Source organism: Limulus polyphemus, unplaced genomic scaffold (genome assembly GCF_000517525.1).
Source record: "Limulus polyphemus unplaced genomic scaffold, Limulus_polyphemus-2.1.2 Scaffold616, whole genome shotgun sequence".
In the NCBI taxonomy this organism is placed as follows: domain Eukaryota; kingdom Metazoa; phylum Arthropoda; class Merostomata; order Xiphosura; family Limulidae; genus Limulus; species Limulus polyphemus.
In genome coordinates this window covers 62,309-85,499 of record NW_013666226.1, presented here as the reverse complement: position 1 = coordinate 85,499, position 23,191 = coordinate 62,309, and the positions used below count along the sequence as shown (strand labels likewise).

Here is a 23,191-nt window from a genome sequence, read left to right as displayed (position 1 = left end):
AGGGCAAGCATGTTTGGTGGGACGGGGATTCGAACCCGTGATCCTCAAATTGCGAGTCGAGCGTCCTAACCACCTGGCCACACCGGGCCTCCAGAAGGAGGATTGGCATAAAACCCCACAAATATCTTATTAACTTCATTTTGTGTCTAATCAATATTTCTCTCTAAAATGTTTGTTTCTAATCACTTGTTTTTTTTTAATCTAAGTAAAATAAACATGACACAGGGCAACACTATGCCCCAGGTGAGCTATTTTTTCATTACTTTAACACTGTTTCTCTGTTATTATTTTAAAGTGATTTCATATTCTATATTATTAGTTAGCATTTGTAATGGATTAAATTGTGTTGTTGTTAAGCGCAAAGATAAACTTTCAAACTTACTGCAGGGGCTTCAAGAAGCAATTGGCAGGTGATCCAGTTTGTATTTTACTTGGGAAGCATTCATTCTATTTCGGGGCAGAGTGTGACCCAGTGGTTAGCATACCCGATTTTGGATCTGCAGATCCTATGTTCGCACCCATTTGGCGCAAAAACAATTGCATTCCGCACTTTGGGACCATACATGAGTTATAAGGGTGATGGTCAAATCCCACTATTCTGTCAGACAAGAGTAACCCAATAGTTAGAGGTAAATAGTGTCGATCAGCTTCTTTCCTCTAGTCTATTAGTTCAAAATTGAGTAGGGCTAGCGCAAATAGCTTTGCACAAATATATGAAAATAAACAATAACCAGTGAGTTATCATTAAAAATGTCGAATGAAATAATCTGGTTAATAAATGACCACATACTTATATTCTAAAAAATATGAGGTTTCAAAAGTTTCGTATTTCTGTTCGTCCTTCGTTTTTACTATATATATATTGTTAGGATAAAAATGTGTAAAGACATCAAATAAACCACACGCCCATAAAGAAATTAGTTAACTACAATCTAGGTTCGTCTGAAGTAGATCTACCTTTTATCCGTGTTTAATGTAACATAAAATTCCCTACAAAACATGCAAGATAACATGTAGATACAATAATAAACTACCAGAAAAATGATCTTTTATGTTATTCAAGGCCACATCCTCTAATACAAGATTATTAAAAATTCTTTTAAAAAGAGAGGATAAGTATCTTAAAAAATACAGAAAATGCAATTGCAAAGAAAAGTTAACAAACAAGCTTAAGGTTTGAGACATAGTGTTAACATAATTTCCTCAAGCTACAAATCCTTATTCTAACTTTCCTAAATATTACAGCTTTTGGACATAGAGTTAAAAAAATAGGGATTTGTAGCTTGAGGAAATAATGTCAACACCATGTCTCAAACATTAAGCTTGTTTGTTTACTTTTTCGGCGATTGCATTTTCACTTTTAGCTACCTATTTTGTTTCTGTAATTTTTTGAAGGTCCCTATTCTCCCTTTTTAAATTAACAATTTTTAATAATCTGTTTCTTTAGTTTTGCCCCCTCAGTGGCACAGCGGTATGTCTGCGGACTTAGAACGCTAGCATCCGGGTTTCGATACTCGTGGTGGGCAGAGCACAGTTAGCCCATTGTGTAGCTTTGTGCTTAATTACAAACAAAACTTTAGTTTTTTATGCTCATAATGGACATAAGTCTTTATAATAGCAATACTGTCCTATTTGAAACAGTTTAGTTTGATGAAATATGTAGTTGGTGTACGATGCTCTCTTGGAAAACAATGACAAACTGTGGATTGGCTTCATACATATTGGATGGCTATTGTTCCTGATATCATTGCCACAATGTTATCATTGCTAGTGGTACTGTATGTATGATCACTATGATTTATGGTGATCAAGATACCACATGTTATGTATATACTTGATAAAATGTACATACCTATTATATTTATACCCTGTAGCTACATGAGAAGTCTGTACACACTGGATTGGAACGGTAAACTATACTGGAATAGTACATGGACTGGATTTTGTAACCGCATGAGTTTTATACGTGCATGCACATGCAATGCATGTTGACTAGTATATATATATATATATATACATACATACAGGCTTTATAGTTTTTTAAGCCCTATACATAGATAGCCATATGGAGTTTTAAAGGTGTATAGATGCAGGCATATATATTCAATGCAAATATGAGACAATGGGTCATAATATAATATCATATGTGTACAAATAATATTTTGAATATTTCTTATAGTTGCAATATTCCCACATTCCTCTTCCTCCTTTCCGCTGACCATACATAGTTAGACCGGTCACGGTTTTGTTGCAGCTGGCCAGATTTCCTCTTAGAGTGACACACTCTACAAGGTCGAAAACAAGTCAATTAACAACTATGAATTGAGTATATTAATATACTTTCTGCTTCAATTTCGCCTAGAATCGCCATCATTTTCGCCATCTCCTGCTTGCACGGTTCTTGCCATTCCTTATAGTCAGCTTCAAAAATGGCTACTCTATCTACAATATCTACAAAATTCGCACTCACGCAGTGTTGACACTTACCATCAGCCATCACCGTGATTGCCGATCCGATACTCGAAACTCAGTTTAGTGTTATCTTTCAAATTACGGCTTAAAGATTTCTATTGCGGGAGTCAGCCTAGACGCATGCAGTGGTTATCCTATCAGGATCGTAGTATCCGAATGGGCAGGAACCTTATATATAAACAACTGATATTCGACATCAGTACAGTTGCAACAATAAGTTAATAATCACTATGCTACATGTATCATGCCTACCATATAAAAATTAAGTTATATCCACGGCCTGCATGCAGCTCCATAGATTATGAGGCTCCATATAAACCACAGACTATAATAAAACGATTGGGTGTCAAGGGTTATACAACCACTGATATTTGCTAGGTAATCAAATAAACTTAAAAACTAACTCACATAATGCTCAATGATGTATTTGGTAATAATGTCCAAGTTTTATTACAATACTCACAGCCATTTTTGCTCTAGGCTGGTGGAGTAATATTAAATAATAATAAAGAATAACAAATGGGCAATCACTATTATAAAAGCACAACAGCTGTAATGCTAGAATATACTTTATTGCTTTCTTCTCATCCTATTCTTATATAACTTTAGAAATTGCTCATTTAACCCTTTAAAAAGATAATATAATGTTTAATTATGAGTGTTAATACCTTTTGTTAAAATTCTCTGTGATATTATATTTGGCAGAGATATCTTTAACATATTTCAGAGTGATTTCATTTATTTTAGATTGAATGCTTAAGTAATTCTTTAATTTATTAATTCTTAAGTTAAAGTATTTTCCTGATAAAGGGACTAAAATATTTCATTACCATTACCTAGATCTTTTGGTTTGGCATTGAATAGTGGTTAAAGTGGCCCAGACTATGAATTCGAAAGTTCGTGGTTCATAAAAGTAGCCAAAAAGTTGGCGGTGGGCGCTGTTCACTATCCGCTTTTCCTCTAGTCTATCGGTTCAACATCAAGGAGGGTTAGTACAGACAACCCTTGAGTAGCTTTGCACGAACACTTGAAATAAATAGACAAAATAGTCATTTCGACTTTCTATAGCTAACCTTTGAACCCAATTTCACATGGTAACAAACTCTTGAGACCCTCCACTGTACGTGAACTTTAGCTTCTAAGATGATATTTGAGCAGACTGAAGGAAATAAATAAATTGCAACTGCCTAGTTGAATAAGGTCACCATGATTCCAGTTAATGTTTGGTCAGTTTTTTTTTATGAAAACGGTAGTTGAATTTGATTTGTGACTAGAAGTTTGTGAACTTTTACCTTATGAGTCTTCAAAAGCTTCAAATTCTTGTTTATTATTTTGTTAACAGTACCACAAGATACGTTCACATTCATCATAATAGCTTTTGCGGTTTTCTTTCGTAACCACAGCCTTCACTTTGCGGAGGAAAACGTTTTTATGAATTGGCTTAGGGCATAATTTTTGAGCTCATTGCTACACTAAACGCTTTGCAGTGCGAGGTTTTTCGTTCCCACGGAGAACATTCTTCGAAATGTTGCGTCTATTAACCTTACAATCTCGTCACACGAACATCTGGTCTTGGAAGTACCTGTGTCATTACTTATAGCCATAAGTCTAAATTTACGAACTGAACCATAGCAGTCCGCCATAGCAATTAATCATCTATCCATCCATCCAGTGCACGACGAAGGGTCGGGAAATCCACATGAACCAGATATATAGGTGTTAGATATGCCGCCATTGGCATCACCGCTCGCATCTTTCACGATAAGCCACAATATCAGTATGTGCAAAACGTTTTTATACAGTACGATTAACTGGTTTAACTAAGACTCTTCAAAGGCAACCTACACATTAACAAACGTCTAATTTCAAAACTAACAGTAACAAGTCCTGAAATAACGCAAAATAAAATAAATACTATTTTATTTGTCAATCGGAAGAAAATTACAAACAAAAACCTCTTATTAAACACAACAATAAATAGGATTTTTTCTATAAAGAACATTTTTAAATAAGATAACAACTGAATAATAGCAGTCCGTCATAGCTACTACTCATTGATCCATCCATCCATCTATATTTTAGTTTAATAAATAGATAGAAATCCATATGAACATTTACAAACACACGTGCATGAAACACTGGACAGAGGAACAAGGATGCAAAACAAATGCATTGATAAACAGCCTTTTCCACACCCATTTACAAGTAAATCGAAGTAAGCTAAATTATATCAGTTATTTTTAATATGTACACTTAAAGAAGGTTAAGTAGTCATACTTGATTTGTGTCTGGAAGAAGTCAAGAAATGTTATTATAGATGAGGTTGCTAGGGGACTGAAATATTAAGTTTCTACAGCTATTTTTGATATAAATGTAATATATTTAAGAATAATATGACACAAAGTCAATCAAATATATAAATGTGTTACTGTGACTTTTTAATATACATAATAATATGAATTAAATAAATGCTTTCATTAGGTCTGTTTTTTGGTAGCCCTCGTTTGCTATGGCCGTAATCCCTAAAACCTGTAACTTTTTCTCGTCCTTCTTAGCGGTTTCGTTTTCTAAACCAAACGTACACCATAATTCACTGTAAAATTTGGGAACTTACCGTCCTTATTCATACAGGCTTCGAAACACTTCTTGAGCCTGCAAGCACGGCACTGGTTTCTGTGAGTCTTGTCAATGGGGCATTTTCCTTTCAAATCTCCTTGAGCTTTACAAGTGTAAACTCGATTGCGATGGATGCTCCGCTTGAAAAAACCCGAGCATCCTACAAATAATGATTAATAAGGATCAAAAGACATTCAAAACTAGAATTGAGCTCTGTGTAATTTACCATCTGATGCGAAGGTTCTGGACGTAAACGTCATTAAATCGTTTATTATAAAATTTAGTTTTTTAGTGAAAACTACTGCAAATTATCTTATGTATTTGATATTTTACTCTAAAATTATTGGATTCAAATATTCGTTTATACTATTGGTGTATTTGTTCACACACACGTTTTTCAGCTTGAAGAAGAAACAGTTGTGCCATTGATAATTATGTGTACCATAGCTGCTGTCTGTTTCAGTCTTTAAAAAAAGGCTCCTATTGTGTACATTGTAACTACAAGAAATTGACTGACAATTGTAGAAAATGACGAGTAACTTTTATTACTCTTCTCTTTTGAACATATTACATCGGTTATTACTGATTATTAGTGTATGAAGTTTTGAATTTGTTTGCTCATAGTTACGATAACTTGAGATTGTAATTGTACTGGATTTTGTTTTTATTTGGTTTTGGGTAACAACTATTTTTATGTACCGAAAATATTCATCTTAGGCTGGAAAATAAAAATAAATTTATTAAAGTAAAGATGAAACTTAAATTCATACATCTCAAATCATATCTGTAGACATGTCTGAGTTCTGTGTGATTTCACAATATTCACATGTTCGTAAACATTTGAGAGCTGAAACCAAAAAAAAAAAGGGGGGAAATAAAATGCTGCATTGTTTATCAGTCACTTGCTGTTTTAATTTATTCAATTTTAGATTGTATACACCTTTTATTCGAAAGTATTTGTTATCCAGAAAGCACTGTGTAGTGTTAAAATAAATGTCTAATAAATATCTAAGCTATGAATGGCCGAAGCTCTTTCAAAACCACTAAATACTTATGTATTATAACTAGTTATTAATGTGTATGTTTTTGGCTTAAAAATGTGCTTCAAATAAAATGGGAAAAAAATGAAACCAATAAGCTTAATGGGGAATTACAACACTCCCAACACTTTAAGGATAATATAGGGATTATGGATGTAAAAGAATGAGATACAGTTACTAATTAACTACTTAATAATTTATAAAAAGTGGTTTTAACATGCTGCTTAAAGAGTTATTTACTAAATTAATGCCTTTAAAGCGACCGATAAGATAAGGGAAAATACAAATTTCTCATACCACGCCCATTGCATTTTAACACAAGAGAAAAGGAATTATATTTAATTCTCGTGTGGTTCCAGGGCACGAACTACTTAGTTAGATGAATAGTCACTTGTGTAATATTCAAGTCAAGAAGACTTTCAAGCCACAGTGAACTAAAGAATTAATACATATTTAAGTGCAATTAATTTTGCACCTCAGAAGAGAATTTCTTATTAAAAAAGTCACATTTCTAGTTTGTTTTGCTTTCTGTTCTTTGAAATACTTTTGCCAAAACATACTTTCGTTCACCAGTCAGTGAAACATTGCATTCTACTGACATTCACCTAGAAAACATAATAATGAAGCTTTGGAATAGGAAGTTTGTTTAGTTATTTGACTGTTTTATTACAGTACGGGTGCAATTATATTTCTAATAACCAATTGCTGATCTGAACTAGTAGTAACTCACATAGGAAAACTCTGGCTACACCATTTATAGAAACATAAGTTTTAAATTATACTTGTGCTTGTTAAATTATGTAATATCGTTTGCATTACTGTTATCATCTAGACATCTTCATCTGTTTAAGTAATGCGCTATAATAGAAACCCAAGTTTCATTAATATATTGTTATGTTTTTTCATTCTTTTTATCAGACTCTACAATTACATGTCGTCACAAGGTATAAGATAAAGTGTTTTAACTTAAAATTTTGTTACAGAATGATTAGTAAGTGTTAAAGAAAAGATTAAAAGCAACTGCGGAACATATTTATACATATGTTTGTGATAATACGAGAAGTGGGAACAGACAACAATCAAATATGTGAATATTAATGTTAACTGACATGCATTAATAAACTCCTTTACCATTAAAAAAGTTTAATTCCCAATGTTTGAAAGATAACACATTGCTACCTTGATGAGTTAAAATTCTAAATCTTAAATAAATTAAATTTAGCCAGTTATAGTAACACTATTTTATATCTCTACAAATTTTTTAAATTACTAGCTATGAAAAAAGGTATTCAGATTTTTCTTTTTTGGGTACAAAAAATAATTCCCTTATAGAAAATAGCTTTCTTCCTTTTTTGGCAGAGATATGAATCAGCTAAGCCTAAGGGGTTCTACTGAATAAGCAGCTTTGGGCAATTACGTGTTAATTTTACGATTACATGACTGAAGGTAAAGAAAAGGCTTTCTTATTTTATTTCTGTATCATTCTTTATGGTTATTTTATTGTATTTCAATTCCTAGAAAATGGAAAATATAATCTTGTTTTTTACATGGATCAAAGACTGCTTTTTTCTGATAAAATGATTTGAATGTTAGTTTCTTACAATATAAAACAATCAGTGTTATACAATCAAACGTTTTGATTTCATCATAAATCTCATCTATCGAATGAGAGAAAAACAAACAGCCAGGTGTGGTTTTTCACATAGGCCTAGCTTCAAACAGTCACTTCTAATCCATCAAATTAAAAGTGACAATTGAAAGGATGACACAGTTATTATAATCAATATATCTTCGGTAACGATAATTTTGTTATACAAGCACATCTGACTACTTTTCCATCAGTTTATGTAATTTTATTGAAAAATGAATATTATGATGTATTCAATATTATTACAAGAAATCACATGGTACTTGGAGAGCGTGTAAAAATAGAAATAAAAAAGAACATAAGGAAAAGATAGGCTTATCGAAGGTTTTTTTCTTCGTCAAGGGTGGAATATTAAGTTGATGTTTTAAGATATTTTATAATTTGTTAATGCATTTTTTATCTCTTCCGCAAAATATTGTTCAAAACCCTGAACTTAATTCCTAATTTTAGCAATTTATCTAGCAAGAACAAACATAAATTATTTATGTATAATTAAAATTATACAAATAAATAGTTAAGTCAGGAACAAGAGTATAAAAAAAACATACGAAAAAGCAGAAAACATTATAGTATTTCCTTTCAGGTAAACCTTAAACAAGCACGTTACTAATACTACATTGTTGATGAACATCTTACTTTTTAAAACATTGCATCCATCATGTATAGTAAATATATGTATATATTACGTAGATAAGTGTTTCCTTACCGTCACAACTGTAGATACCATAATGTTTCCCTGAGCTTCGGTCCCCGCACACTCGGCAAGGGATGTCCAGAAGGCGGTCTCCTGAAACGTTATTGGATTGTAGGGACTGAATAAAAGCCAATCATGGTAGAGATCACCATACATATAATTCAATGTGTAAAAAATAGAAACGAAAATCTTTTCGGTTTGTATGTAAGTTTCAGGAAAACGTGTTTTATTGTGGAACAGAGCACAAAAAACTTTTAAAAGAAAAACATTAATTTAGTGCATTAGATTATATATCCATTTTTAAAGATATCAGTTTTAACAGTTTTGGAAAAGTTCAGTTTCTTAATAGTTAAGAACAAAGAAGCATTCCTCCTTAACTCTATTTATTTTATAGCCGAAACGTCAAGATAGTAAGAAAGGAAGCTAATTTTTTTCTGTAACCTACAATTGCTTTTATTTTTATACTTTTTTATGAACATATCTTAAACTTTTTCCTATTAAAAATAAATTGAGATTATTTCAAAAATTCAAAAGCAGAATAATAATATAATGTTTATTATGAGCTTGCTAATATTTTCTATAATTACCCTAAGTTTACAAAATTGGACTTCAATGAAGTGAGAATTTGGCAGTCAGTGTCTGTGAGGAAAAAAAAGCAAAAGGAAGTGTTGGATGACAAGAAGAAGATGGAAATAGAAAAACATAACAAGATAATAAGGAAAAGAAAGGCAGAAGAAGAGAAAGAAAGTAACAGATATAAAAAGTTAAATTAAATAAATGAGCAATAGGATGCCATTACTGTTAATTTGTCCTGAACAACATTCACTTTCATGCTTTGGTTTTATCTTTGGCCGGTCTGCGACTTTGATCTTTAAATCTTCGCAAATTACCTACTGCAATTTGAAACCCAAATTTGGTCACAAATCATTCAATTCTTTTTCTAAATATGTTCTTGTTTTTATTATAATGATAGTTATGCAATTATATGATGTGAGTGTAGCGAGGATAAACAGAGCAGCATAGGATAAAACTATACAAGGTGAGTAAAAATTTCCAAACAAATCTTAGATAGTGACAGAGTTAAACCTCCATTAAGAAGATCAACTTGCTGGCTTCATAGCACTTTTGAATGATGAGTAGGTTAGTCCAAGTAAAAATGAAATAATAATAAACAAATTAGTGTACCAATAAATAAATCATATAGTGTTATAAATTTCTTACCCCAATTCCAATATGTAAGAACTTAAATTGTTAACACTACACTTCACCAGTTCACATCGAAATAATTATTGTTCATGCAATTTGATAATGTAAATAGCGTTTCAACCTCAACTATATCTGTCGTATCACACCCGATCTGTAGAGCCCTGGTATTGGGCGAAATGGCTCGTCGACGCTGGATATAGCAGATATGGTATGGTTAATGTATTATTATTATAGACTTCTTTATATTCACTCAGAAGGTCTTATAATTACTACACCCAATAAAAGTTGTTATAGAGGAAAGTATTCATGCTGAAGCGTCATCCGATTGTGAAAGAGACCATTATTTAGAAAAGAATAGAAGTATCGTATTAAAAAAACGTTAATGACCTTAAGTTTAAATCTGAATTAAGTATACTTACTAGATCTAAAATAAGAATAAGTGACGAAAATAATAATAAAGAGGACCTTTTTCCAAGGGATATTGTAAATACTCGTAGATATTTATACAATTTGAGAATGTGAACCAATGAAGCTCAAAATATAAAAAAAAAACTTACTATGGTAGGGGTAAAGTAAATGAAAGTTATTATGATATATTTTACACTGTCTGACAAGTACAGAAATATGTCACGAAATATTCTAAATTAAAATTACATATACAAGCTGTTTTCAATATAGCCTAGTCAAGCCGATCAAACTATTTGGAATCTAACTTAATTTTGTCAGGCCGAGTGGACTGTTTTGAATCTAATTTAAGATAACTAGGCCTATTAGACTGTCTTAAACTTAATTTAACATAGTTATGCCTAACAGACTGTCTTATTTTAACATAGTTGGCTAAGCATTTGAATCTTCTTTAGAAGCATTTTTGCACTGTTTAAATATTTTCATTATTTCACAGTTGTTTTAATGCTGACGAAAATCTCAGTGAGTGATCTACCTGAAGCGTATGATCGCTGAGATGAGCGTGTATAGGCACTTACTTGATTAATTTCAAAGAATGTATGGTTAATGGAGACTCAATGCTCTGGGTAGACCCTTACATATCCACCATTTGTTCTTTTTGAATGTAGAAAGGATGAACTAAGTGATTTTCAACTAAAAACGTACAAAACGTTAAAAATCATTTAAGTCGTAATCATCACGTGACGTTTCATTAGTGCTTCGAAATCAGAATATTAGGGTTTCATGAAGTTTCTTTATGAGTTTTACCAAACGTATTTGATCTTAGTTTTTACCGTCATTAATTTAGTTGTATATTATTATACCAACTGGAGTACTCGTCCCCTGGACAGACGTTATGTAAATTCATGATTATTGAAAGGTTATCTTAGGACACGAAAAGCTGCTTCTCTTATATGTAATTTTTAAAAAGGCCCATAAGAGCTGCAAAACACTAAATGTGAAACCGCAACTTTGCATGTATCTCCGCATGGACCCAACAAATCATCATGCTAAATCTGGTAGAGATCTATCAACAGAGGGCGAAGTAGTAGTAAAAACTGCAAAACGCAAAATACAAAACTAAAAATTTGAACGTACCCATGCATGGATTTGTTGAACATCTATACCAACTGCGAAGTAGTTACGCGGACATACAACACACAGTACTATTATATTTATGTAGATATTAGGGTATTTATAACTTAGGCTAAAATCTTCATTTCATCACCAACCATTCTTTTCTATATCTGATCACGGAAAAAACCGTATATATTTATAACGAAGTGGATAAAACTTGCGTAATATAAGATTTTATTTAAAACACAAAGTGAAACATCCTACACACTGAAAACTGCCAGTTTTGTACGTCGGATTATAACGTTTGAAGCCTCGGAATTAACATATATATATATTATGCACGTAAATAAGTGTGTATTAACAACTATCTATATGAAGTACTTCAAAATCTAGAAAAATACCTGAAGAGACGGGAATGAAGCACGTATTATTAGTTTTTACTATCATATATGATGATTTGTTTTATATACGTTGATCACATAAATAATGATATTATATAAACCACATTATTCTATTTTTACAACTAAAGCCTAAGGTTTGATTTCACGGGGTATTCTAGTCCTACGTTTAGAGGTGTACACACCAGAATTACAGTGTCACACTGCACATGTTTTGCCCACAATAAAAACGTCATTGTAGTAAAGAGACTGTGAATAGTCCTCCGTTTACAGGTGGTACATCTACACACACCAGAATCACAGTGTCACATTAGAGGTGGTACGTCTATACACACCAGAATCACAGTGTCACACTTCACATGTTTTGCCCACAATAAAAACGTCATTGTAGTAGAGATACTGTGAATAGTCCTCCGTTTACAGGTGGTACATCTACACACACCAGAATCACAGTGTCACACTAGAGATGGTACATCTACACACACCAGAATCACAGTGTCACACTTCACATGTTTGGCTCCCACAATAAAAACGTCATTGTAGTAGAGATACTGTGAATAGTCCTCCGTTTACAGGTGGTACATTTACACACACCAGAATCACAGTGTCACTAGAGGTGGTACATCTACACACACCAGAATCACAGTGCCACTAGAAGTGGTACATCTACACACACCAGAATCACAGTGTCACACTTCACATGTTTGGCTCCCACAATTAAAACGTCACTGTAGTAGAGCGACTGTGAAGTAAAGTCACTAGCCGACGATACAAAACATAAAGGTAAGATCGCTGCTTGATTTGACATTGTAGCCACGCCAACACTCTTGAATCTTTGCCACAATATTAAAATACAATGTAAGAAAAGGATGTTTGAATGACCCCGAGCATCAGATGGTATTATTTTAACAACACGTGTGTATATGCTGTAAGTTCATTGAATGTATGTATCCGTTTATCTGGCGATGAACGAGAAGGTTAATAAGTAAATCTAATATTTGGCTTACTGTGCTTGTTTTCGTGTTATTCTTGTTGGCTCTGGTTTTCAGCGATTGGGTAAATGTTTGTATTATTTGTTACTTATTCCTTGTGGATAATAAAAACAGCGTGTTTCTAGACAAAGAATATGTAGAAAGATTTGTTAACATTCTACTAAAATGATGGTTAATCTTTATTCTGCTAGAGACTCTATCCTTTCGTCATATTAAATTGTGTCGTGATCAACAAGCAAAACTCAATATAGATCCTCCAGAAAATTTCGTTGTTTGTTTAAAATCGACTGTTGGGAAAAAACAAACATGTTTTACAATATTTTTGACCATACACTAATAATCAATTATATATTTGTTTTTCTGAAAGTTATGCGTATTATTGTGGCAGCAAACCTTCACAAATAAATAAATCATTGGTTGTAAATTTAAGGAGTAACGTTAGTGAAAGAAACTATAGAGGAAACAATGCATGCAGTCAGTCGTCTTGAAACGATGTCTGAGAATTAACAGAAGAATGAAAATATTATAATGGTGAAAGGAAAATGCTTAAAAAGTGGGTCAGCTCTTTTATTCCTTTGTACTCAAGATAGAATATACTTTATATATTACAGCTATCAAAGAATATAAGGTTTTAGGTTATTCTCTTATAATAGAATTCTATTGTGTTTTGGTTTTACAAATGACAAGTTACTTGCAATAACGTATAAATAAGGAAATAGAATTCGTCAGGGATCTCCGTGGTTGAGTTGCTCATCATAAAACGAAGAAGTATTGAACTTCTTGTTGTAACTTTATTACTATTAGTTATGCACATTAAAAAAAAGTCTATAGTAGTGAACTAAACAGGATGAAATCAGAGCTGTAATTTCTGCCTACAGTTTTGGGGTAGATTATAACAGGAGTAGTAAGCATTGTAAACTGTTGAACGTGTACTTTACGTCTTTGTGATCGTAAACGTTTATTTTCCACGCCTAAAACTATATAGAGTTCCATTTAGTGTCAACACTATCATCGACTTAGCTGGGTTGATAAGAGCTGGCTTTGCTCTAAACTGCAGTTTCATGGGTAGTGTTATCTAAAGTGAACTGTCTATATCATAACCTAAATAATATACAATACACGTATAGTTTAGAAGCACTGCTACGATAATCAAAATAGTGTAGTTTCTCACTCAAGTCTAAAGTATCATCCAAAACTCCCAAATAAATATTCATTGTTGAATAATTGTTTGGAAAAACGTTATAATGTCTTATTTACGATATCTAATACATTACCCAAGGTTCAGAAACGTTTCATCTAAGCCAGCATTTCACTAGATGTTTTATATTGACTATAATGCTGTTCTCCTTTTTACTCCTTTACATCCTTCACTGTAGATGTTCTATATTGACTATAATGCTGTTCTCCTTTCTACTCCTTCACATCCTTCACTGTAGATGTTCTACATTGATTATAATGCTGTTCTCCTTTCTACTCCTTCACATCCTTCACTGTAGATGTTCTACATTGACTGTAATGCTGTTCTCTTTCTACTCCTTCACATCCTTCACTGTAGATGTTCTACATTGACTATAATGCTGTTCTCCTTTTCTACTCCTTCACATCCTTCACTGTAGATGTTCTGCATTGACTATGATGCTGTTCTCCTTTCCACTCCTTCACATCTTTCTCCAGCTAATATTTCTTATTTCCACACGCTTTCTATGGAGTATTTGGTTCTAGAAGCCATGACTAGATTCACACTATTACTGCTACTACTGAGTATGGTTCAATTACTTGTACTTTTAAAGGCTTTGTACTTTCTGATTGGTTGGATGACAACCAATCTCAATGCCAGCTGTTAACAAGTGAATGTACTGTACTGCATAGTATTTATACACGATAAAAGATTAGCATTCCTACAATATCTGCTTTGTATAACTTTTTTCCTCACAGTTTTCGTAATTATTTCCAACAATCATTGTCTTATTTTCCCGTAATATGGCTGTAAATCGGAAAAGTAACATTAAAATGATAGTGCTAAACAAATGAATTTATTGATATATTATTTTTATGCAGACTTGAACTAACAAACAACATAGTTAAACTTATCAAATCTACATTTATTGTAAATGTATCGACACATAAACATGTACTACCTTCTACATACGTATAATCTATGTCAGATAGATATCAAATAAATGTTGCATGTGTCCAAGAAATGTCTTGTGTCAGAAATGATACACGATACCTCGGGAATCGATTTTTTTATAGCAAAACTTACAGTAAACTATAAAGTTTGTTATATATTAATGTGTTGATATTTTTATAATCTAAGCAAATGTTTTATTCAATATACGAAGTAATGCATTTTAAAGTCAACATAATTACTAACGTTTATAGTATATATGTGACAGAATTTGATAATACTTCTCACAACCCGTCTTTCTGGGAATTTTCTTATAACAAACTTTAACTTAAGGTGTATTTTGCCTCAGTTAGATAAATGTATAAATTTCCCACTCACACACATATATATATATATAATCCTGTTTTATTAGGAGAAACTGTCTTCCCACAACTAGCTGAACAGGTGAATAGTAATTTTCTACTGGGGAAGTTGTAGGTTTAAGCAAACACATGTCTCTTAATTTGTTTATTTTGTTGTAGGTCCCAGTTCCAAGACATCTTTCTTACTAAGATTACATTTCACCCTTGTGTTAGGTTTTGTTGTCTAAAAAAGGGTGACGTTCTTTATCAAATACCTGATATCTAGAGTTCTTATCTGATAACAGCGAGTGTTTTGTTATCTAATATAAGTTCCGACTAGAACTTGCAACATATGTGATTAAAGTAGCAAAATCAATTGAATAAATTATAACACAAGCAAAAAACAACAATAATAGAACACCATTTATGTTCCAAAGCGCCATTAAGAGTTTAAATAAACAAAGGATTTTACTAAAAATCACACGTTTAGTGAGCTAGCATGCGAATCAAGCTTTTTAGAAATGATGATCACATGCATTTAATTATTTTTTGCAGGAAAAACCCTGACCACGATTTAAGAAATATTTTTTAAATACATTTGTTTTAACGATACAAAATAGATTCCTAAGGTAAAACCAGCAGTTTTAATTTTACTTTTAATTAATGTTTAACTATAAATGTTTTATATTATATTTCAAACTATAACATGAAAAGGAAAAGCAAATTTTACAAAAACCTGGATAATTTTCACTTTGTGTATTATATATAAAAGCTATTAGAAGCTGTACTGTGTTAATTAACTTCACCTAAATAATTGCTCTATGTTATATTGGATGAAGAATAAAAATACAACGTCACAAAGTACCTATAGTAAAGAAAAACTAATACTACATTTGAGCTTACAGATACCAATATGAAGAGCGTCGTGTATTAAAGTTTAGAAAGATATATGTAAAATTCCATCCTAATCTCTTTAAAACCGATGTCTTTCACAAGTTACAAAGATTTTCTAGCGTACATTATTTCACAATCTTTATTTCCTTCAGGCGATCTCTGTTATTTTTTGTTCTCTCTCTAGACCTGTACATGTGATTTCTGTATTGATTTCGGTGTAAAAACGTGTGGTCAATATTAACGTGTTCTCTTTTTTCATTACTAAGTGTAATATTGCATGCATGTCTTAACGAGATGGAAATGCAGAATATTCCTGTAAATGGAAAGAGGTAAAGATTAAAATCGAAAACAAAGGGAATCATAAGAAAATAGAAAAGCGCAAATGTAATTCAATGGTTTCGGTTTTGTTAATTGAAAAACTATATTTCTTAGTTTAGTTAAGGGTATAATCAAAAGATGAGTTTGATTTATTCTAATGGAGGGGATCATCTCTTGTGGTTGATAGTAGGACGACTATAGTTCGACTAATTTGAATGAAGCAGAGTTAAGCTGTTACTTTGGGAAATAAGCAAAGTAAGATTTACCATCGTTGGATTGAATATATGCTAGTAAACTATTTATTGTAGTGTCTAGAGCTGAAAATTCATTTGATTTTAATCTTGAGTTTCTAATGATTTTTAAACTGATATCAAAGTGATTAAAATTTATAAAAAAAATAATATAATGGAATTTATATTCTTAACATTGAAGAAAACAAGTGATTTGTGAAAGATATTCTTTTTGGTTAACATACTACTCTCGAAATGATGATAATTAAAATAATTAAGACAAATATGGTCGAAAGAAATTTCTTTATCAGTTTTTACTCTTTCGCGCTAACATAAACCTGTTTCATTTTCAAGCTTCTAAATTATGACTTCAGACAAACACAGGACAATGAAAGGTAAAAATGCCCCAAATAAATATTTTAAACAAATAGTAACTATCCACAGATACGCCATACCCCAAAGATATATTTAAAATGAACTATATTTAAGTGGTTCAACTTTTTTAACATAATTACTTTCCAGGAAAGTATGAGTAAGCTGCAACATCAAAGATCGAAAAATAAAATAAAATAAGGGTAACATTTTAGCCTGGAATCGTAATATAAATGTTGAACCTTTCCTTGCATTCTTTTAGTTGTTTTGGGTAAAGCTACCAAGTTTATTTGCCGCCGTCCATAATTTTCAAGTACGACCACATGAAAGGCACCCGACCGGCAACACCCACCGTCAACTCTAGGTCTACTCTTTATAAACGCATAGTGGGATTGACTGCCACATTATAACGCCCCCACGGCTAAAAGATCGAGTATATTTGGGGCTGAATTAGATTCCGCTAGGCTATGCCTTTCTTGTGTTCATTCACCTATGATAACATTAAATTCTACTTACACAAACCTTAACTGACACGTTCTTTAACAATGCTGAAGACTATACCTAAGTGCGATTGTACTGAAAACTGTACCTAAGTGCGATTGTACTGAAGACTCTACCTAAGTGCTATTGTACTGAAGAATGTACTAAGTGCGATTGTAATAAGATAGTAATTCTGTTCCATTTCATTAACTTACATTTATAAAACTTTTATTCATGTTTTTTACTTAAACTGTTTATAGTGATCTCTGTTAATCTCAATTAACCCTAATTTCCAATTCAGTATTATAGAAAACAGAAATTTCAATTTTCTTTAAATGACCCTACTTCAGAATTTATTACGAATCGCTTCAAATTAACTTTTATTAGAAGTAATAGAAAAAAATTTGGAAAAAAAATAGTTGTATGAAAGAAAAACAAATATGCAAGGTTTTGACAAAACGATTTTAGTTGGATGAAGCTATTTTAAACATTTTCATATTTACATATAACCTACAGTGTGGGACCACTTTCACAAAATAGTTTCTTAAAAGAGCAGTTACATTACGTTCTTTTTTCACCGTTATCATTACACAATATTAGACGAGTAACACCAATAAAACTAGCATTTAATTTTACATATTCCCTTTTTATTTGATTGAAAAGAAGCATAAATACTATAACGTCAGATTTCAGTAATAGCTAATACAGTGAATATTCATGAAACCCGAATAAGAAACTTCTGGACATCTACCAACAAGTGGCGTTTAATCTAACGACAGTGTATTGAAATGCGTTTACAAGGGTTTGCTATAAAGATACCTCTCGCTTTGTTTTAACAAGCCAATTTTTAAACAATATGGACTGTTTTACTTCAACCACAAAAAAAAAAAGGAAACGGTAGCATAAATGGACAGGAATTCGCAATCATTACAAAATCATTCCCAACTATTCCCATCAATCAGACGACTCGTTATTCCCGCTGCATTACTCCTGCGTCCATTGGACAACATGGATTTTTGGCTAGTTTCTTCTCATAGTCCTTCTTCATCGTTGTTCAGGTATTCCAAGCTATTGTTTGGGCACCCCTCTTCTTTGCCACAAAGATTAACCGTCATACCCACCACAACACCATGTTTTTTAGAACGCTCCATTGTAATTTATTCTGAGCTCATATTAACTAGGAAATAAGTAAGGCGTCATCGATCATATTCTCCTAATCCTTATATATAATAATATATGTTAGATTTCACGATTCCATATACAATATGATTTGTATTTCAGCCATGTTGAATACATCTTTATTTATAAACTAACAGTTTCAACGGGTTCATATATATAAATTTCTTTTTGACCAAACTCTCTCCCGAAAACTTTGAATACGGCTTCTAACTTTTTTTTTTTAGAATTTACAAATTTTTCTTGCACTAAACATCAGCCTACTTGGTTAGTACATAACTTCCATCTTATTTATTTTTGGAGATGTTGAACACACATCTATAAACATTCTTTTTCGTCTTTGAGTTCTCCTAACAATGGTCACAGGTCTGTCACAAATGTGGCCAGCTTTGTTATTCCCGTATTACTTATGTAGTTTAAAATATTCTATTGTTATTTATTTGCTTATTGTTCAGTATGCGTTTTGTCGTTATTATAACCAAAATCTAACTTCAAGAGCAAAAAGGCATAACTCATAGTTACGACAAGAATATACCGTAATAAATTATGAATAAAGGAAAGCATACAATTATCATCTATGTTGTTTTATTTAACTACACAGAAAACACTACAGAAAAGGTGCCCAGTGGTTCAGCGGTAAGTCTAAGGAGCTATAACGGTAAAAAGCTAGTTTCGATGCCTGCGATGGGGAGAACAAAGATAGCTCGTTGTGTAGCTTTGTGTTTAATAAGAAAGAAACACTATATAAGACATACTCATTATTTCAAGCTATTTTAGTGTTTAATAAGAAAGAAACACTATTTCGGATTTCATGTCAGAAGATTGTACAACTGACGTTTCGACTAATTATTATGACTGATAGTGAAATTGACTGAGTTATATCGGTTTCGAGAATTCCACCTCTCATGTTATTATATAAGTAAAGCTGCATGGTGTAACGAATCAGCGCATTCGACTTTCTGTTTAACGTGGGATAAATGAAATCAGAATGTTAGCTATGAAGCTATGAGACATCAGAAAAACACAACTGCTTTAACAGCATCGTTCTCAAAGGAAATGTGGTAGTATTAAGCGGCTTCTTTATTTTGTTTTTACACTAGTGTATAATATATACTGCCATACATATAAAATAATTTGTCAAATTGACTATTTAACAATGGATTCTACTTCAGTATATATAATACTGTATCACATACGACATGTAAAAACATAACAAATTACAAAAGAGCCGCTTACCACCAGTACATATATTTCCCGTAACCTCAAGATAAAATACATTGAAATAACAAATATATAATATATTCAGCTCACAGATGTTAATTGTTTGTAATACAGGTTTTGTCATTTCTGTGCCCATGTATTTTACATTGCATAATATAAAACGAAAAAAATCATATATACAGATTTAAACACCTTAAAAATATGAAGGTGTGCGTAAATAAAAAAGTAAACTTAGAAATTCCGAGTTAAACAGATATTTACAAACTCCTTTCTGTTTAATGATACGGCATACTTATAAAAGGAAATGTATCTGTTAACTAAAATTATTTTTATTAAAGCCTAAAGTACATTAAAATGTACGAAATAACTCGTTTTTGTTTTCAATTAAAGTAGTTTTAAGTGATCTGGAGTCACACTTTGAACCAATCGAAACTAATAAAGAAGTTCACGCACATTAATATATTTAAAGTTTGAAAGTCAAGTAAAGTTCTTTAACTCTGATAGAAAAATGCTTTCGTCCAACGTGCGATAGAGCATAGTGCAACGAATCAGCGTAACTGGCTTACCTGTTTCGACTTTCTTGTCGGAAGCTTGTATAAGTAACGTTTCCACTACCTTTTGTGACTACAAGTGAAACTGACTTAGTGGTTTTTGTGTATCAGCGCTTTCCATTGTCAAATTATTATACAACATTCTAAAAACATTATGAGTCTCAGAATATAACACAAAAATACAATGTCAACGAATAACTAATTCGTTTTATAGTTTATTATGGATAGTTTATTTACAGTTAGATGTCAATAAAGGTTCGTTATTTCTTACAGCTTTAGCTGAAAGTGGTCCAATGAGAAACACAAAGTATTTGTAATATGTTTATGTAAGAATGATACTATTTTACAATTATTGAGACAAACCCTTTTAGGAATGGAGGACGTATAGTCTTAATTTGAAGTTCTAGAAACACGGAAGAAACATTTGCACAGGGGTTTACCACTCTTACTGATAACGTATTTAAAACAACGGCGATGATCAAGATGAAAAGTTTGCACGTTAACCTACAACAATAGTCTTAAAGCAATAGATAAAAATATTTTTGATGTGAGAGTTATTTTTACCTTACATTGTTGTAATTGGGTAAATAGTCGTAACTTTCCCTTTCATTGCCGCATTTCTAAATGCATACTTGCTATATCCACCAGGAAATTTATTTTCAGAAATACAAAATACACCACTCAGAAATAAATCACACTTCCAATAAAAAAAACAAACTAAATAGAATAACTGCTTTTTTTAGCAACTGAATAATTATAAAGACTCGGTGTTTAAACATATTATCTTGTTCATACTGACACCATCCACGCGTTCTCTTTATGAACTACTGACCTTTCTATATAAATAACACGAATCTCGTGAGATATTATTGGGATTACGGCCGACAGTTTCGTTGAAAGCGAAGGTACGCCATTGATGAAACAATGCATTCTAATCTTTGTACGCATAAATGTGAGAAAATTATTTTTAATTAGTTATACGGATGGCAAGGTTGATTTAAGTACATAATTTACTCTTATCAGAAGTTATTATTATTAATATGTTTAAGTCTTAATAGTCATCTTAAGAACAATGTACATAGAAAATAATGATTCGAAAACACAGATGTATTTTAAGAATTTAAATTGAACGTGTAAAACTGAACATAATGCTATTTAGTGTTAACTTATTTATCTATATAACACGCCTTGCTTTGTATTAGCAGAACTTATGAACTTATAAATACATTTTAAAACAAATAACACGTGTATGATTACAATAAACGTACTCAATATGAATAAGTGATAAATCCGAATGTTAGCTAATGTGCTAATGAAAGCATGAGACATCAAAGAAAATACAAACATTTTACTATAAACTAAAAGTAAGCTTGAAGTCTAATCTATTATTTCGGTTGTGACTGAGTTATACCGGTTTCGGTGAATTCCACCATCATCGGTAACTCTGGACAGAAATAAATCGAAAGGACAAGACAAAGTTTCTTATTGTGTTAGAATGTATATGTTTGGTTATATTTTATTCAACACAGCAAACCTATATTTATATAGGATTTGAAGTATATATATATTGAGTATTTTAAATAGTTTGTTTGTTGAATAAATCAGAAAAATAAGTTAGCAGCAACAATCCCAAATATTCTACAAATCTTATACAAATGTGGGTTCACTGTGGTGAGTAAAATATTATATATATATAATTCTAGCTAATGCTACAAACGACATAGTCATGAAATTACACATAGTAGGGATATTTATGTTATGCTTATTTTACGTTGCGTTACTGTGCTCTCTTAAATATTCCATAAGTATACTTACGTTTCTCCATATTTTTAGGTCTGATTGAAACCAGCTGTAACTCAGATACTAAAGGAGGCGTTGCTAAGAGATCTCAGACCTAAGTCTCTGTAACACAAGGTACACTAGTTAACTTTGCAGCAGGTAGTAACAAACAGCTTAAAATTAATGTATTTTGAAGCGTTTGCAAATTACTGCAACAGTGAAGACAGTTTTATAATGGCAAGTTTTACCCATGCTAATACCTTGTATTTATATGCATTTAAATATGTCAGTCTTAACAGAAAAGAGATGCTATAAGAATATTAATAACACTCATCATGTTCGTTGTGGATAAAGTGATTGAAAACAAAAGCTATTTCTTCAGGGTAATTGTGTAATTCATTTGTAAAAATACGCAGTTAAAATTTCAACCGATTCGTTATCGTATTTTATCAGATCTTAAGTTCGTCCATTTTTTATTTCCTATAAAAGTAATTATAGTGAAAAGTATTTATTATTTTTGTAAGATGAATTGAAATAAGTAATACGCAAAGATAAACCACTCTAAACTGTGGGGTATGTATTATGGTGTAATGTAAACTAGTATGTTTTTTAAACAAGTTCTTACTTCGTGTTTCATAAGAATATAAAAGCTATAGAAATATATATCCGATGTTAGACCTCTTAAAAGTAGTGGTTTTATAAAGAATAAGACATGGAGAGGCTTACCCATTAGGAAGATGGCGATAGATGTTTGAAGGGAGTATAACTTAAGTAGGCAGACAGCGTTTAACTGATTATATGGTATCAGTTCCTACGATCTGTGAATGAAAAAGAAGTGAAATTGTAACCGTTCGGTGGAAAGTTCTAAAAAGAGAAAACTTTTCAAAGAGACGAGCAGCAGCACAGACCGACGACTTCCGCAACTGACCAAAAAGTTAAATTTTATACAAATGGAAACGGTGGCTAACCAGTCTCTGCTTTTATGTGCGCCAGCATGTCATCAGACGAATTAAATACTTTGGGAAAGTTACCAGGTGTTGCTTCGGGGATGCGCAGCGCGGTACAGAGATCAGACGCTCAATTTTTCTTCTCGCGTGGAAGCTACGCGCGTGAC

At 32.0% G+C, this 23,191-nt stretch overlaps 1 protein-coding gene across 1 annotated transcript in view; it reads right to left on the bottom strand.

The window, feature by feature from the left end:
- Nucleotides 1-22,926, bottom strand: part of LOC106459484 (nuclear receptor subfamily 2 group E member 1-like) — a 50,609-nt gene extending 27,683 nt beyond the window's left edge. Inside the window, exons 1-4 of the mRNA XM_022385984.1 lie at nt 22,804-22,926; nt 22,114-22,200; nt 8,483-8,563; nt 5,087-5,248 (exon numbers count right to left, since the gene is read on the bottom strand). Coding sequence (XP_022241692.1) covers nt 5,087-5,248; nt 8,483-8,563; nt 22,114-22,123 — 253 coding nt within the window. The 5' untranslated portion in view covers nt 22,124-22,200; nt 22,804-22,926. The remainder of the gene's footprint in view (nt 1-5,086; nt 5,249-8,482; nt 8,564-22,113; nt 22,201-22,803) is intronic.
- Nucleotides 22,927-23,191: the final 265 nt, after the last annotated feature.